This window comes from Dermacentor andersoni, chromosome 8 (assembly GCF_023375885.2).
Source record: "Dermacentor andersoni chromosome 8, qqDerAnde1_hic_scaffold, whole genome shotgun sequence".
Classification (NCBI taxonomy): Eukaryota; Metazoa; Arthropoda; class Arachnida; order Ixodida; family Ixodidae; genus Dermacentor; species Dermacentor andersoni.
Genome location: NC_092821.1, coordinates 28,318,937 through 28,336,484, shown reverse-complemented (window position 1 = coordinate 28,336,484; position 17,548 = coordinate 28,318,937). Strand labels below are relative to the sequence as shown.

Here is a 17,548-nt window from a genome sequence, read left to right as displayed (position 1 = left end):
GGACAGACTTTCTCGCGCCTACGGCGCTGGTACTGGGTCAGTCATCGTTACCGCCGGCCTTCCCACTTGAGTTAAACCGCGGTTGCTAACTGCCTTCTAGATTTTCAATATATGCCTTGCCGGCACGTCTAGGGACACACACCTACAACCTCCTGCGTAGTACCTAGGCAGGGTCAAAAGCACCCAAATTTTCTCTCTCGCGCCCACTTTTACTCGCGCCTGCGCACAAACGACTGGCGATCCCTCAAAGTTTCCTCAAATGAACGTCTCGTAGTCGTAAACAGCAACGATCACGTGACACCGACCTGCGATCATGGCGTCCGCCGGCCAGCGCTTGCTTGGTTTCGGTGACGCTACGTTCTCCGAAACAGACCAGGACGCAAACTCAGCGTTGACTGAACTCGACAAAGGTTTGCAAAGATCCACTGCAAAATACTTATTCCATGCGCAACAACGCGCGTAATGTTCTTCATGCCCTTTAGCTCAGACGATTCACTCTCACAGTCGCCGGCCTCTCGAGGCCCGCAGTGCTTTTAATGAACACTTGGACGTGTGAAGAGAAAGTGCTTTAGTCTATTAAATTCCCGTCATCCTAGGCTTTCGATTGCTCCTATGTGCAGACCTGTCATTGCTGGAATGTCTTTCCGTGCAGGCCTCCGTTCGGGCCGCCTGGGCGAGCAATGCGAGACGATCGTTCGGTTCCCGCGCCTCTTCGAGAAGTACCCATTCCCGATCCTCATCAACTCGGCTTGCTTGAAGCTGGCTGAGGTGTTCCGTGTCGGGAGCAACTTTCTCCGCATGCTGGTGCTCAAGGTGGTGCAGCAGAGCGAGCGGCACCTCGACAAGGTGCTCAACATTGACGAATTCGTGCGTCGAATCTTCTCCGTCATGTACAGCAACGACCCCGTCGCCCGCGCGCTCACGCTCAGGTAGGGTGCGCCGCCTGACCGTAGCCGTCGGCGGCGGCTACGGTCACTTGGTTTCGAAAGTTGTAGTAGAACCTCCAAGCGTTGTTCTTGCGCCAGGAGCGCTGTCTGCAAATTGGTTGCCTACAAAGCTTAAACGTGTCTGTCCTAACGAGCTCTTGAAGAAATCCCCGCCTCGCTTCCGTAGCATGCGCGTTTGTATTCTTGTATGTAAAAACAGACGTGTGCACATATCATGAACACACTGAATCTGTTGTCGGACATTCTTGTGCCAACTTATAACGTAGCCAGGATCAAGTGTTGTCTGCATAGCCATATGCAAGCAGTTTTAACTCCTTCGTTCCAGCTTCTTTGGCTTTTTTTCTATCTGCTGTTAAATATTTATGTGTGAATTATTCCACTATCAGTATCATGCACTGTCTGAAATGACGACTGAAATTTAACAATTTCTGAGATTTTACACTTTTTGGCAGATTGGAGAGTCTGGAAAATAAAACTTCGACTGGAAGCATCATTGAAGCTAGTGTCACATAGTAGTGACAGTGAATGATAAAGTGGTAAAACTGTGAATGACAAAACTAACTTTTTATTGGGCGAACTTGTGCCCACAAAAGCAAGTTACATTCAAAGCAGAGCGATGGCGGCGAACGTGGTCGGCGATTGTCGCAATCTGATCGGAGGGTCAAGCGCGTCGGCTTTTATACGTGAGCCATCAAACGTTCCAGAGTAATCGCTGGTGCCCACATGTCTTCTACGAAGTTCTACACCATTCGTGTCGCGCATACATACGATCAGATTACACAAGGTTCGGTGACAACAGACAGTGGATAGAACCATTGATAGCATTCCAGAAACTTCGATATGTGCAGGCATGTCCTGTGCTGAGCAAGCACATTTGTTAGATGATGAAAGGGGTCACCCAATAAACAGGTACATGTGTCAGTACCCCCCTCTTAAAAAGCATAGTCCCTGTGCTATAAATATAAAAGGAGAGTGAAAAACAAAAGCACACTTAGTAAGAAAAAGTAACAAAACAAGCAAAGAAACAAAGTCCAAAGGAAGTCCAAAGCTCAGCTATGCAAAGTCCCAAAGTTCATTCGCACTGTTAAAAAGACTTAAGTTGTGCAACATTGACTATTTGAGGTCGTGAGCGGTGGCGCTGTGATAGCGAAATGCTGTCTGGCAAGACCTCATAGTCAAGTGCGCCAATGCAATCAGGTGATCTTGCAGGGTCCGAAATGGCAGCGTAAAAGCATCTTGCCTTTAAGTCCTTGTGTGCGTATCCGGGTCCAAACTCAAACATGGTCGCTGGGCTGGTATTCCATGTAGCATCATCGAAGATAGTAGGTGCTGGCTTTGGTTTCTCTGCTGGTTCTTGATGTGCAGGCGGGCGAGCTGTTGGGCTTCTTTGGCACACTGGAGATAGGCATCAACGTCGACGTTTTCTTCGTTGGTAACGTGTGGCAACATGGTGTCGAGAGTCGACGTAGGATTCCTGCCGTAAACCAGCTTGAAAGCCGCGATCTGTGTTGTTTCTTGCACCGCCGTGTTGTGAAGGTTACGTACGCCAGGACTGCATCCCATGTCTTGTGTTCGATGTTGACGTACATTGCTAGCATGTCGGCGAGGTCTTGTTCAGGCGCTCTGTAAGACCATTCGTCTGGGGGTGGTAGGCATTTGCCCTCCTGTAGCTTGTTTGGCTGTATTGCACAATGCCTTGAGTAAGCTCTGCTGTAAAGGCTGTTCCTCTGTCAATGATGACTTCTGGGGCACCATGTCACAGGAGGAAGTTCTCAACGAAGAATTTCAGCACTTCGGCTGGGCTACCTTTTGGCAGAGTTTTAGTTTCAGTGAAGTGGGGGAGGTAGTCCATCGTCACGACAATCCACTTTTCGGATGTTGACATTGGAAAGCGTCCCATCAAATCCATCCCGAGCTGTTGAAATAGTCGGCCAGGAGGCTTGATAGGCTGTAGTAGTCCCGCTGGCCTTGTTTGTGGTGTGTTGCGTCACTGACATTATTGGCATGTCTTGATGTAACGGGCGACGTTGGCAATCAGACTAGGCCGGTAATACCTTTCCTGTATCCTTGATAGCGTCTGGGAGAATCTGACGTGCCCAGCGGTCGGATCGTCATGTACGTCTGGATGGAGTGTTAAGGGAACAAGAAGATCATTGGAGCTGACTGGTGAGAAGGTCTTCTTTACAAGTACGTTGTTTTGAAGCAAAAACGAAGACAATCCTTGCTTAAATGCCCTAGGGACAATGTCGCTGTTCCCTTCCGAATACTCGACGAGGCTTTTTAGCTCTGAATCTGCTCATTGCTGTTCAGCGAAGTCTTCCTTGCTTATTATTCCAAGGAAGGTGTTGTCATCCTCGTTGTCTTGCAGCGGAGGGTCAATGGGGGCGTGTTAGAGGCAGTCAGCATCAGTTTTCGGCAGGACTTGTAGAGTACATTGATGTAATATTCTTGCAGTCTGAGGCCCCACCGCGCCAGCCGTCCTGAATGGTCCTTTAAGTTCCCTAGCCAACTCAACGCGTGATGGTCGCTGATGACTTTAAATGGCCTGCCATATAGGTAAGGGCGAAATTTTGCTGTAGCCCGAACGATGGCAAGGCATTGCTTTCTGGTCGTAGAATAATTGCCTTCCGCCTTTGACAGCGATCCACTAGTATAGGCTATCACCCATTCAAGTCTGTCTTTCCTCTGGGCTAGGACGGCACCGAGGCCTAGGATCTGACTTAAAAAAGTTAGGAACTAGGCACCAGTTACGCACTGTTATGGAAAGGAAGAAGCATACAATATTTTGTGCATTTCAGATTTTTTTTTTTTACTCTCAATACTTCTACTACAAAAAGCAAATTATCATTTTCATTTCTGTTCCTTGAGGTGCTTTGGAGTTTCACGCAGTAATTTTCAAAAACTGTCTCAGCAATTATTGCTGCTTCAAACCCATTCAAAGCACCAGTGATCAGGCTATAATTTTATATATTGCAGTACATGTTACGACTACTATGCCTGAAATAATATGTTAAAACATAGAAGCACCGAAAATGAGCACATTTCTTGTGGTAATGCAAGATTCAAGGGTACTTTTATGCATTGAAAAGGCAAAGCGATGGGAACTCGCATTATTATAATGACAAGCATTATTTCAAAGCATACGTAATGGATGAAAAACAGTTGACACCATGTTGATCCCTGTTTTGCAGCAGTGTGCTGAACTTGAGAGCTTGACACAGGAAGCACGAGTAGACACTGAATGACATTGTTGAGGTTACTTGCATCCATCACACAATGCCTCTTACTTTTGCTTGGCATTACTTTGTCGAGATTTTGTGCACCCTATCAACGATGACTGATGCAGTATGGTAGTTGCCATATATATCCATGTCATAGCATGGAAAGCAGGCCTTACTCTACTGAAGCTTACCTTCACATTTTTCTTCATTTTTCCTCATTTAATAAATAAACAGGAAGAAAAGAGGCACTATTCATGATTTCAGGAGGCGTGAAATACAAGAATTCTGTGCTGAGCTAGCAATGAGCCGAACTTTGCTGCATCATGTTGCAGCTGTGGTTGTAATGTCACTATGTTCTGAGAGTGAACATGTCATGCATCTTTTAAGAAATCAATACACTTCTGTCTGTGTCACAGCCATACTGCAATTTTCTGTGCAAGTAATCTATACTTTTGTTTCACCGTAGCTTGGTAAACGGCAAAGGCTGTTAGACCTCCGCACTCTATGCTGAAGAGCCATCCAATTCTTAACACAGTGGTAGGTACAGAGTAGGTGCGCATAGAACTGACGACTTCGTATGCGCTGTGTTCTCGCCGATTAGTTCTCATTGAAGCGAGAGGCAGCACGAAGGGCAATTTGCTTCCTGTTGCGACTGCCGCGTTTCCTCACGCCAGTGTTCTAACAGCGAATGTCCACGGTCATCGAGTGAGATGTGTTCATTTTTGCCTGTGTGTGCATGACACTATGCTTTATAATTCAGTTAACAAATGTTTGCAAGTTTGTATTGCTGATAAAACTACTATCCTTACTTCGTATAGCTGTCTAATAATTTGCTATCCCTACCGATGCTTCACCTTTCTGGAGAAACTGCAGTATCTTTTTTTTTTGCCATTCTCATTACTCATAAACAGGCATTTTTAAAGATATATATACACTTGAAACATTTTTTTTCTTTCTGACATGTGCATATGGTGCCACCTCACTGGTGGACAAAGAGATGGGGGTGCCCAATACACAGGTGCATACGGTGCATAGGTTGTTTGGGCACGCGTTTCTGGAATGTCTGCACTGTGGCTTGTTGTCTTCTTTTAAGCGGACAACCACCTCCACTTCGGCCTGCTGCGGTGGCAGGCGGAGTGATACACTGGGCGAAGTGGCATTCCATGCTACCACAATACTGTTGGCACATAGCACCCGCAGCCTTCCCTGTTCGCAGAGTTATGGTGGAACAGAGTATAGTACAAGAAATAAGAAGTAAACAAAAAGGAAAGGCTGTCAAATCTTTTGAAATGTTTAGCTTCATGTCTATGTGGTATGTCTTTCATTGGTACATGTCATCTCTGCAAGTACTAGGAGTCTACTTTTAAAGGATTCATTGTTTTGGCACAAAACCCCTGAAATTTTTTGAAAGGATGCGTATCTCTTTAATGTATTTTTTTTTTTGTCATCTGTCCCATGGGGTGGCGGATCCCAGTGGTAGCAGGCGCATAGTTTTGTGCGAGCCGATGGTGAAGAGCAATATTAGTTAAAAATTAAAATAAACATTACAAAAGAAAAAAAACTGACTCGGAAGAAGTTATGTTCAGTGGCATCTGTCAGCAGACAGGTCGTCTGGTTGGTGCTGCATGAAGGAAGAAAAGTGATGTTATTCAACTCATTAGTGATGCAAGTGTAATAAGAATTTCATTTCATAGCAGTGTCACCTTCACTTTTTTGTTGTGTACCCGCCGCAATAGCTCAGTGGCTATAGGAAACCAGCAATTGCCACGAGGTGCTACGCCGATTTCAGTGTCTTACTAAACTGTGCTGACACTGTGCGATATTGGGCGCCTTGAGTGTGGTTCGATATCTTGAACGATGACAGAAGCATGTCTGCATCAGCGCTTGGCAATGGCCAATGCGTCCGGCCAAGCTTTGTCTGTAACAATGCACGTTCCAAGGGGTGCATGCGCTCCAACATTCCATGCCGGTGCACAGTCAGCTCATGCTGGTCGCCTGGGTAGTGAATTCGCCTTGTGCGGTGAATTTGCCAACGTGAGGTCAAAGCATGACCTACTAAAACACAAGAATATTGGCTCCAATCCACGCTGTGAAGGCGGTTGGCCAGTGAAGCTGTGCTATCACCTGATCCTATAGACAAATGTGGCATAGCCTTGAACCGGGTCCCACCAAGCCTGAGCACAGCACTGTTATGCATATTGACATAGCTGTTCCTTGCGTTGCTCATCGTATTTACGGTGCTCTTCAGGCATCCTAATTGGGTGTAGCTTCCTTTGGGCAGGAACTGCTGCGTTCTGCCTAGCCTGAACACAACGCCGTTGTGAATATTGACGTTGCTGTTCCTTTTGTTGCTCATCGTATTCACGCTGCTCTTCAGGCATCCTGACTGTGTGTTGTTTGCTTTAGGCAGAAACCGCTGCGTCTTACGTAGCCTGAGCACGACGCCGTTGTGCATACTGACGTTGCTGTTCCTTTCGTTGCTCATCGTTTTCATGCTGCTCTTCAGGCATCCTGTGTGTAGCTTGCTTTGGGCAGGAACCGCTGCGTCCTACCTAGCCTGAGCATGACGCTGTTATGCATGTTGACGCGTTGCTGTTCCCATCCTCACTCGTTGCTGCTCTTCGGGAGCCCTAACCATGGGTGGCCTTTCCATAGTGCTATCACAACACAAATGAAATCAGTTGCTAGGTGGGTTTTTTTTTTTACATATGAAAGTGGTAGTTACATCACTCCCTGCTTTGTATGCTACAGTTGCCGCTTCCTGACAACTCCAGCTTGCGCAACCGTAATCTTTAACAGGAAATGCTTGCGGCGACCGCTATTCATGAAGGTGAGCTTTCTGGTTCTTTCTTTATTTCCCCTGCATAGCAGGCGCTGCTGCTGCCGCGGATGCGAGTGCAGTCTAGTGGCGCTGCAAGAAACCCAGCGGCTTGCACCTCCTGCTGTGATTGGTTGAGTTTTTGCCAACGGACATGACAAATGCATTGGGGGGTCGAAGTACTTTTCAGACTCCAAAAATTTGGACTTGATGGATATTCCGGACATCATAAATGTGCCATTAGGGTTCTCATAGAGCTAGTGCATTTTGGGAAAATGCGCCATTAGGGTTCTCATAAAGGTAATGCATTTCCGTGAACAATTTTTCGGATGAATTTATGCCCCAAAGTTTGATTTTCCAGGCTAAACCGCTCATCCCGAGCCATGCTACCCAATCTTGGAAGCCGCCATGTTGGATTTTCTACTGGTTGTGCTTCCAGGGGCCTGCTCTCAGCCTCCAAGATTAGGAGTCGCACACAATAAATAGCGCATGCCATCCTCCCTTCCTGGAGGTTGTGACCGCTCCTCCTTAGCTGACAAAACACAGCAGGGGACGGCACTTTCTCTTTTTTCTTTCTGCTTTCAGTCAATACTATAGTCATAATCACTTAATGTGGGATTAGTTATTCTTTGTCTTTTAATTTTCAGTTCCTATTTTGCACGTGGTGCGTCCATAGAGCATGCGTGTCTTGGAGACGTCGCAACTTTCGATGCGTTTGTGTGGCTTCGCGTTTGTGTGATTGGCGCCACCTTCTGTGCCTTCGCAAGAGCTAAGTGGTGTGAAGTAACATGGTGAACAAAGTAACATCTCCATGGCTGTCTCCGCCAACGGAGATCGCCAATGCAGTGACGCTCTTGTCGACGGCATGCGGAGACGACGTCGCTCTTGCGCAAATCCAAGCAAATCTGATCGCCTCCAACCATAGTATGAGGCAGGGTATTATTAAAGATTTTTTAAAGCCACTACAATCCTAAGAAATTTCTTTCTTTCTTTTTTGGGGGATGGAGTTTTTTCGGTCCCTGCGAGACCAGAAAAAATGGGTTGGCGAATGTATACAGCTTCGCTGTAAAACCTCCCCAACTGCTGGGCTGGGCATTAAGCCACTGCTCATGGCATTCAAAGTTTCAGTGCTGGTTGCCATGGCATTTTGCTTTGTTTGCTTTGTGTTGTTCAATTCGCAGCCGTGACAGTCACATTTCAGTGGTGTGAAAGTACAAAATGTTCGAGTACTTAGGTTCAGGTGAACATTAAAGAACCCCTTATGGTGAAATTAATGCAAAGCTTCCCGCTGCAGTGTCCCTTGTAATGCACTGTGCAGTTGCTGCACATAATGTCCTCTAACTTAAGTTTAACTTTCCTTTTGTCATGTTTGCCATCCCGTCCTTGTTAAAAATTTTACTTTTCTTGCTTAGTTGTTTGGATGCTACGTGGCTTTGCCTAGCTCGGATTACGGAGGTTATGGGCACTATCTCGCATGAGAACTCGCAGCCCTGTGCTGGTGGCAGGGGACATTGCAGTGATGCCGGAAAAGTGCAACTGCGCACCTTTTACTGCGACAACAGTTGGAAGCTCAAAACTGGGATTGCTACTGTCTGGCCGTTTAACCATCCATTGCATTACAGCAACGATGACAGGCCATAATAAGTAATGCTACTGAACAAGAATGATGACGCACGTGTCGCAGAGAAGAACCTGTTCATGAGAAGACGGATGAACAGCGTTGATGCCCAGTGGCAGAAGGATCGACAGCTTGCTTTTAAACTTTGCAGGACGCTGGGCAGTATAGCTGCCATAGTGGCCGAGCGCAAGGACCTGCACCACAGCATTCGCAGCAGCCTCGAGTCTCACGACGCCGTGGAGCAGGAGGCGGCCATCTTTGCGGCAGCACGCTTTGCTGCCCAGTCCAAGGCGTTTGCGGCCAACATGTGTACCCGCATCGGACAGATGATTCAGGTAACTGGAGCACGCTCCTCGGTGCACTGACCTTGGCTGCATGTGTATGGAGCTGTCCAAGCCATGGCTCCAACTTCGCAGACTGATTGAAATATGCAAGACCTTGTAAAATTGTTTGTGTTTTGACAAATGCACATGTGATGGTCACACTGGCAGACATTACATTTAGCTGTGTCACAAGGAGGATTGTTGAGTCTCACTGGACGTCTTTTCTCCTGGCTTGTAACGTGGACATGGATAGGTGCCATTGTGCACCCTGCAAGGGCATTTGGTAGGCTGTTATAATATAAAACACTCCTATTGCCCTTATGGTCATGAATTGTGCCAGTGGGAAAATCAGAATGCCACTTAACAGTTACACCATGGCTGTTATTGGTCTTGACCCTTGTTCCTCTTTGAGCACCTCGTAAACCATGAAGGGTGCAGTAGGCTGCCGCATTTTCCACTCCATATTGTGTGCATTGGGACCTGCTCAACCGTGCTTGTTAGAGGCATGGGTTAATGAGAGAGAGAGAAAAACACTTTTATTGTCAAGGTTGAGTGGGTTGACTTTCCAAGAGGTGTGGGCTAGCGTGGCGTCTGCTTCGCCGGGACGCTATCAGCCCATTCCGCCAACCGTATCTGGTCTTCCGGGTTGGAAGCTTTCGTCTTCATCTCCCACTCTTCATGTGAAGGAGCTCGCCTAAAGAGTTTTGTCAAGGGAGGGTTCTTTTGGCACCCCCATAAGATGTGATCTTAGTCCGCCAGGGGGCAGTTACAATGTTTGCAGTTTGGTGGATATTCACCACCGGTCATTGCAGGTAGTCTTTTTGGACTAAATACATACCTAGTCTGTACTCTCCTGAGGTTAGTGGCCTGTATTCTTGTCAGTGTCTCGTGCGGGGATGGATATATTCGCCTCGATTCGTGGTAATAAACGGTCATTTCGTTAAAGGTGTGGATACCTTCATGTTGGTCAATCCTGTCAGGCAAGCTCGCAACAATGGCCTCGGCTGTTCGCCGAAAAAATCAGAACTGCTTATAGCCCGGAACAAATATCTCACAAATCCGGCTGCCAATACGCCCGCACACATTCAGGTGCAGGTAGCTGGACAACCAGTCCCACCCGTTCCTAAAATCAGAGTGTTATGGGTTAACAAACATTTTTTCCATGCCAATGTGGCATCTGGTGCTTGCTTTGCTATTTTGCTTTCTGATGCTGCAGAACGAATCCCTTTCAACATGGCTTGGCTTACAAACAAGCTGTTGGATACAAAAGCCGTGGGTATGGTAGAGAACAGCATGTTTATTCCCAACACATGACCAAATAAAATAAAGAAACAGATGCAGGCAGCTCGCTCTTAGACTATACAGTTAAACCTCGATATAACGAAGTAGGTGAAATCGGCAATTTGCTTCAATATATCGAAATTTCATTGTATTCAAATTTAACCTTTTATGCAAATAAGTAAACATGCCGACAGATTTTTCTACAAGGGGTCGCAGAATTTTCAGAATTATTGGGCAATCGAAGAAAGCAAATGTGAATAAGAAAACAATTTGTTTTAATCAATTTGGCAGTTAATGACGAATGATATGGTTCCATGCCACGACACTATCTTCACATCGACTGTACAAATTAAGCAAAGCCAGCCACACTTTCGCGTGCACTCCGCCCTCGCGGCTGATAGTGTCGCCCGCACTGGGACGACGCTATCATTAAACGCACTGGCAGCGAGGAGTGAATGCTTCGTCTACCTCTTGCTCCAATGACTCACCGATACTCGAGGTTACGCAACCTCCAATATTATATGCGCTAGAAGACGGCTTACATGATGCCACGCCGTCTTGGCATGCCCACTCTTTGCACACGCTGCAGCTTACCTCTAAAGCATGGTGTGCAACTGTGCATGCGGTCAGCCGCGCTTACACCCATGTGCAGCTATAAAACACTCGAAAGCATGCACCTCAAGCATTTCTAGTAGAGTAGCAGGTGGCATGACAAATGTACACACAGCCAGTGCAGCATGAAGTGACCTTGCAGAAAATCAAAGCAAGTATAGAATCTCACTAACAGAAAAACATTCAAGAGTAGAAATGTTTTGTATCCACTGTGAGATGCCGTGCACACAGACTATGAACACGCACTCAAAGTTAGCTGAAGGCAGTTCATTTGGTTGGAGCATGCAGTAAAGCTTAGTTGGGGCCAGCTCGGTTTTCTCTGTTCGAGTGCAGTCAGGCCCACTTATAAAGATTCAATTTAAAGTGAACTTCCGCTACGACAGACAGATTGTCAACACAAGCAATCGAGAACTGTGCACTCGTAATGGCCCATTGCCTTGCTCTACCAAGTTGGAGTGAATGGAATGAACAGTGTTGTGGCCGCGTCTCGATGAGGTGGGGAAAGGCAGATGGCTGTACGGCGCATAGCTACACAATGCAGCCAGTGAGTGCATTGCTATTGGAATGCATAATGTAACCGTGCAAATGACAATGGACGCAGAAGGAAACACACCGGACGGCACGGAACTCCAGTTGAAGTTCTGCACCTGTTCGGTGTGTTTCCTTCTTCGTCCGTTGTCGTTTGTGCGGTTACATTATGCATTCAAATATCGACCACCAATTAGCCTGCCTTTCTCTGTTACACGAGTGCATTGCCTCACCTTTATGTTTAGATTTATTTACTTTTTTCCTTTATGGCTTGCGAATGTGCTTCCAGCATAGTTACATCGCACAGGCAATTATAATGAACTGTTCATCTCACAAATGCATTTTTCGCAATGAAGGTGTTTGTTGTACAGTCGCTGACCGATAATTTCAACTAAACGGCGACCACCAAAATATTTGAATAATCCGAAGTCTGAAATACTGGATTTGCCCTAAAATAAGTGACTTTATTCCACAAGGGGCCATAAAAGGTGCGCCGTATTTTGTATTGTCACTTTCGCGGTTACCATCAATTTCATTTGATTGCACAAGACACGTCACTGTCTACAAGCGATGCCATTCTTGGCACAGTTCGAAGCGTGCCATCTTTCACATGACTAGCACAAGTTTCATCGACGTCTACGAGCGAGGGCATTCTGGGCACAGTGCCAAGCATGCTACCTTAGCACAGCATGAAAACGCTGCCGCCCATCAACGCACCCACTGCTAGTCACATGGAGAATGAGAGATGATCGTCCAAGAATACGGCTTAAGGTTGTCAGTGTGTTGCTGCAGACACATACATGTGCCTTTAGCCAGACAATCCGTGGCTGCAATTTTCTAGCAATACCTTTTATGCTATTCCCTTCCTCATTGGTCAGGCCAACGCTTTGCATGCCTTATCAATAAGATCAGCCAACCATAAACGGTGGATGATAAGATTGAGTGGCATCAAATTGAGCAGAAGGCATCGCTACAAAACTGCGGCCTGCATCTCGACCATTACCATGCTGACGCTAGAGATAGACCAAAGTACAGTCAGTGCAAGCACCGAACCTTCTTTGACTACTACTTGATCGACCAAAATTTTACCAGGGTTTTGCTAGTTTAGGTTACAAGGAGGCGCTGGTGACATGGCCAGCAACGTATAAAAATGAAAATATAGCAATTTCTGCTTAACTCTGTGGTGTAATTAGCACACGGTCTTGCAGTGGGGATCCGAATTATCGCACGATGTGCTGTAAGGTGTCCAACATTTTGGTTGTCCTTATACGTTAAATCTATGGGGCTAGTGTCGATGCAGTGGAGTTGTCCGAATAATCAGGCATGTCTGAATTACCATTGTCTGAATTATCGGTCAGCAACTGTATCTGGCTCGACTGCACACGTGAAACAGAGTTGCTTTCATTAGACAAGCATTGGACTGACTTGACTGAAATGTATTGCATGAGTAAAAGTTAAATTCTAGCATCTGTTTGATGCGGAGCTTTTATTTATGCCCTCATACTTTTTTACTGCAACTGCCGAAAATAAGTTTAGAAGCAATTGATACACAAATTCGATATATGAGCTTACAGCTTGTGTGAAATTGTTAGTTTTTGCGAGGGTTTCACAAACTTCCTGCTCACAAATGTGTGGTTTACTTGAAATCAGTGTATAATACATCAATTTTGTCTACATTAGATGTTGTAATAGGCACATTTTGCAGAGCTATGACATCTTTATTTATTACTGAGTTTTAAAGAGGTGAAAACTTGGTGCTTGTGCTCTTTTCTTTATTTTTTATTGTTGCGGTTTTCCAAAAATGTATATGTGGCATAAGGTGAAAGCCGCCTCCTCCAGTTACTAGGTTATAACTTTTCCTTTTAAACACAACAATCCTCGCCAAAATCGGTGCAGGGGTTGCCAAGCAAAATGATTTCTCCATTCTCATTAGTTAGAGAGATGCTTCTGGACTAAAGTATGCCCTTAAATTAATCCCCCAAGAGGCAAATTTAAGGTGGAGGAAGGGATACAGACAGGAACAATGAAAGATAGCTGGAAAAGGCCTTAGTCCTGCAGTGAACGTGAAGTGGGCTGGTGGTGATACATTTGTGCCGCTCCAGCACCTGTGTGTGTGCATGCACTGGTAGTGCTGCCAAGAGATGTGTACACCTGCCCCTCGAATGCTGCCCAGGGCCTTGCGACACCGGTGGACACCAAGCTTCGCCTGCTGGGCGTGCTCGAAGGTCTTCACCAGGACGCCCCCACTGCTGCTCTGGTGCGGGATGAGTGTTTGCACCGACTACTGCCCCGCTACCCATCCCAGAGCCTGGTGCAAGCCACACTGCGGGTGCTCACCCGGCTGGCTGCCGCTACCGTCACCCACATTCCCAGCCAGGTACAGCCTTTCACTTTTTAATGCGATGCTTTGCTTGCCTACTTTCCTGGGGTTTGGGTGCATTGTCATCTGTCTGACCGAGTAAAGTAGGCCAACCCTGGAGACTATGGCTCAGGTGGTCACTTCGTGGACCAATCTTCACACCAGGGTGCAATTTATGTTTCGGCGAGGGTTTTAATTTAATTAATTTTTTAATGCTTGCCGATCCTGTAGCCTGTGATTCAAGGCTCGAGTGGGCCAACGCTCGTGATGTGCTGTTGCATTACAGTCCCTCAACATGTCTGCCGAGCTTCCTTGCTCTCTGTCTCGGTTTGGCATTGCTGTTTTGCCAAGAAGACACTGCAGGGACAAATTCACACAGCTGAGGTGTGTACAGAAAGACCCAAAGAACAGATGTTACGTAAGCATCGTAGAGTTTGCAGAGGAAGCATTTGTGTACTGGAGCTGGTTTATCCGTCATAAATGGGGTTTGCACAGCTCAGTGCAACACTGAAGCATATTTATCAACTGCGGCACCAGCACGTAGCGCTTCTGCTACTTGAGCCATTTCATGCTTTAAAGATATAGTCATCACGGCTCTTTCACTCCGTGGAGAGAATTGGAGAAGAAAACGTGGTGTGCATCCTTTTAATGAAGACCACTTAGGGACACTTGACGTTTTGTGCCTGCATTGCCCACGCTCCGTGCCCTCTCGCAGTGATGCTCTTCATTGAGGGCTTCAATAAGCCAGTACACCTCTCACCATCAAACATTATTAACTTGATCTTCCTAGTGCAATTTTCTGCGTTACCTCTGCTACCACTTGCTCTATTAAAGTGGCACTTTGGCCAATTGAGCTGTTTCATGTGGTACTGCTATGGCTAAAGATGTATACACCCCGTAAAACCTTAGCACAATCACTGGAGTTGTGTTGGTTCTTAGAGACTCACTCCCGGAGTGTTTTTATTCGGTGCTTGTGCTGTTCACTGTGGCAATAAAGAAAAAAACAGTTGTGTTGGTGTGCTTATGGTAGCACCATGGCCTCAACAACTCAGTAGGTGGAGGGTCCTTATACCCACACAGATGGTTATCTGTGGCCCAGGTTCGTTGATCGCTCGGAATTGAGGTTCAGTGCATGAACGCTGTCCATTGTTTGGAACATTGTCGCTGAGGTGGCAGTGTTCCGGCAGTGGGTCCGGTTTCAGCAGATAGCTACCTTTTTATCAGTTTACTTTTTTTTTAGAATTTCGGTACCACATGACATCATTTATGGCTGGAAACAAGTATATTTATAAGCACTTCATGCAGTATGAGTTTGGTTCCGTGTGTACTTTGTGCGACACTCTGCTTTCTTTTGGCCCTGTCTGTGACGTTCACCACCTTAAGTTTACATTGAGCGAGAACGAATAGACACATCGTCGTAGGGAGACGTGATGATGTGTCCATTTGTATGGTGGTCTACACTTGTTTGTGGTCACTAAATTGCTGTAGCATTGAAATGTGGGCTTATCGGTGTATGTTCATACTCAACAAAATAGCACTGCGATATGGGGAAACACAGGATATACACACAATGATTGTGCATCTACACTGGAACCTTGTTCACACATTTCTGAAGAAAAATGTGAGAAATAATATACTAACCAGGAAAGCTACTAAAATATTTTAAAAAGTCCACGGTTACTAAAAGATTTGGCAGACGCAACTGTAGTTGACATTCACATAGTGACATCCGCATTGGCGTGTGTCTCCCTTTCTCGCGTGGTCGTCGCTGTGCACGTCTGTCAGCGGGGCTGTGTCAAATCGTAGCCTGCTCACACTGTTTTAGAGGCAATCTGCCGTGTGTGCAAAGAGTGAGCATGTTGAGATGGCGTCGCATTATGTGCGCCGTCTTCCCGTGTGTTTAGTACTGGAGGTTGCACGGTAGTTTCGGAAGCTTTAATTTGTCAATACAAAAGGATTTCTGAGATTACATCTAGGCTTCCTAAAGCCTTCGCGAGCTGGCCATTGGACCGTACTTTATGGAAACTTCTAAAAGCCAAGGTCCTGGCCTACAGTTGATCCACAGTTTCTGATACGGTCACTACAGCCTTCCACTGCTCTCGGTTGTACACCTGCAATTCAGCCGTTTGTTTGGGCTCGGGGCACTCATGTAAGATGTGTGCTAAATCTGTTTGTCGGCCTCGCATAGCGTACATTTGGCGGACTGTATCCCCGGGGAGACCATGGCTAGGTTGTCGGGGTTGGGGAATGTGTGTGTTTGGAGTTGCCTGCACGAGACCGCTGGATTTTGGTTAAGGTTTTATCAGGGGTTAGGTATTCGAGTCTTTCGTTTTTAATGTAGAGTCGAATCTTGATCATTCCAACTTGAAGGGAGCTGAAAATTTGTTAGGATAAAAAGAAGCTAATTGAATGGATGACTTACCTGCATTAGAGCACGTGCAGAGCTAACATATGAGTGGGAAGTGTCCGATGATTTTTCGCAGTCCCTAGGGGCTACCGAGATGTCCTAAAAATCGGGCGGTCCGGAGAAATGAATGCATGCCTTTTACTGCCCCAAGGACTCAAATCACCACAGGCACGCCCGAAATAGCTCTAAAGGCCTGCCAGTACATTTATTAGGCATATCCGTGCTCGTCCTGTGGTAGGAGACGGCTGGTGCGCGCATATTAAGCTTTAATTAAAGGAAACATACCGTATTTACACAATTGTAAGTCGACCTATCTATTTAATTTGAAAATCTGAAGTGGAGGGGGGGGGATCGACTTAGAATCGAAGCCAAAACATGGCACTGCCACAAAAGCGAGACCAATGAGATATCAGGGGAGCTACAACGTAGTTACAATTTTATGTTTGCTCTACGGCCCTATCCATAACTTTCCACTATCCTGCGTGTTTGGTCACTTTTCGGAAGGATTTTTCAACATTTCTCAGGGTTTTAGAGTGCACACGGCACTCATGAGAGGGAGTCGATAGTTCATGGAAGTGCCGCTGTTCCATTTACGGTGGCACCCTCAGTACGGCGGCACTTGTGGGGAGTATCGATAGTTCATGGAAGAGCAGACACCTCTCACGTGTTTCTCTTTCCCTGTAGCTCTTTAGTTTCATGCGTTCGATTTGACTGCCGGCCACATGCTCCTTCCGTGCTTCCTCAGTTGTCATGAGTGCTCCGAGTCGACTAAACATTCGGCGCTAAACAGGGCTGCCATCCTATATGCTGAAGAAACAAATAACTGCGCAGCGGGCAGCAAGTTCGATGTTTCTTAATTGGTGGCGCGAGAGTGGCGACTGCAGCGAAGCAAAATTTTCACCTGTGATGGCAAGCGAAGAGGTTTCCACGGGCCGAAGTTGGGACGCTTTCCGGAGCTGGAGGCCAAGCTTGCGGTGTACGTCGTTGAAATGTGTGATCGGTCCCTGCCAGCGATGTGTGACATGGTCATGAGACAAGCCTGGATCTTCGCCTTTTAAGGACCTACTCCACCACGAGTACGAGTGGCTGGCAGCAGAAGACCGCGAGCTTGCGCCAACCGGACATTTCAAAAGAGCCGCCCGACTAATGTGTGTGGTTGGGTGCTTTCCGCATGGGCGGCTGTTCCACAATATGTCGTGGTGCGGTCACTTGTCAAATGCAGAATTCACTGTACGATGACATGTTGTGGGACCGTAGCAGCAACGACGATGGCAGCACTAGTGAGGACTATGGCACAAGTGAAGATGAGTAGTCCAGTGACCATGCCAACTACTAATAAATTTTCATTATGGAACGTGCCCGCGGGTATGCCCTTCTCTATTTTTTTTCCTGTCGCACACGATATAGGGGGGTTGACTTACATTCGAGTCGACT

General features: G+C 46.6%; 1 protein-coding gene across 2 annotated transcripts in view; it reads left to right on the top strand.

The window, feature by feature from the left end:
- Window positions 1-301: 301 nt before the first annotated feature.
- defl (Integrator complex subunit 7) overlaps window positions 302-17,548 on the top strand; it is a 126,126-nt gene continuing 108,879 nt past the window's right edge. Inside the window, exons 1-4 of one of the 2 annotated variants that reach the window (XM_050174203.2) lie at window positions 302-410; window positions 653-929; window positions 8,756-8,939; window positions 13,522-13,725. In XM_050174203.2, coding sequence (XP_050030160.1) covers window positions 314-410; window positions 653-929; window positions 8,756-8,939; window positions 13,522-13,725 — 762 coding nt within the window. In that variant the 5' untranslated portion in view covers window positions 302-313. Of the gene's footprint in view, window positions 411-652; window positions 930-3,046; window positions 3,114-8,755; window positions 8,940-13,521; window positions 13,726-17,548 lie in introns of those variants that run through there. The other variant, XM_055068125.1, reaches the window with a different exon arrangement.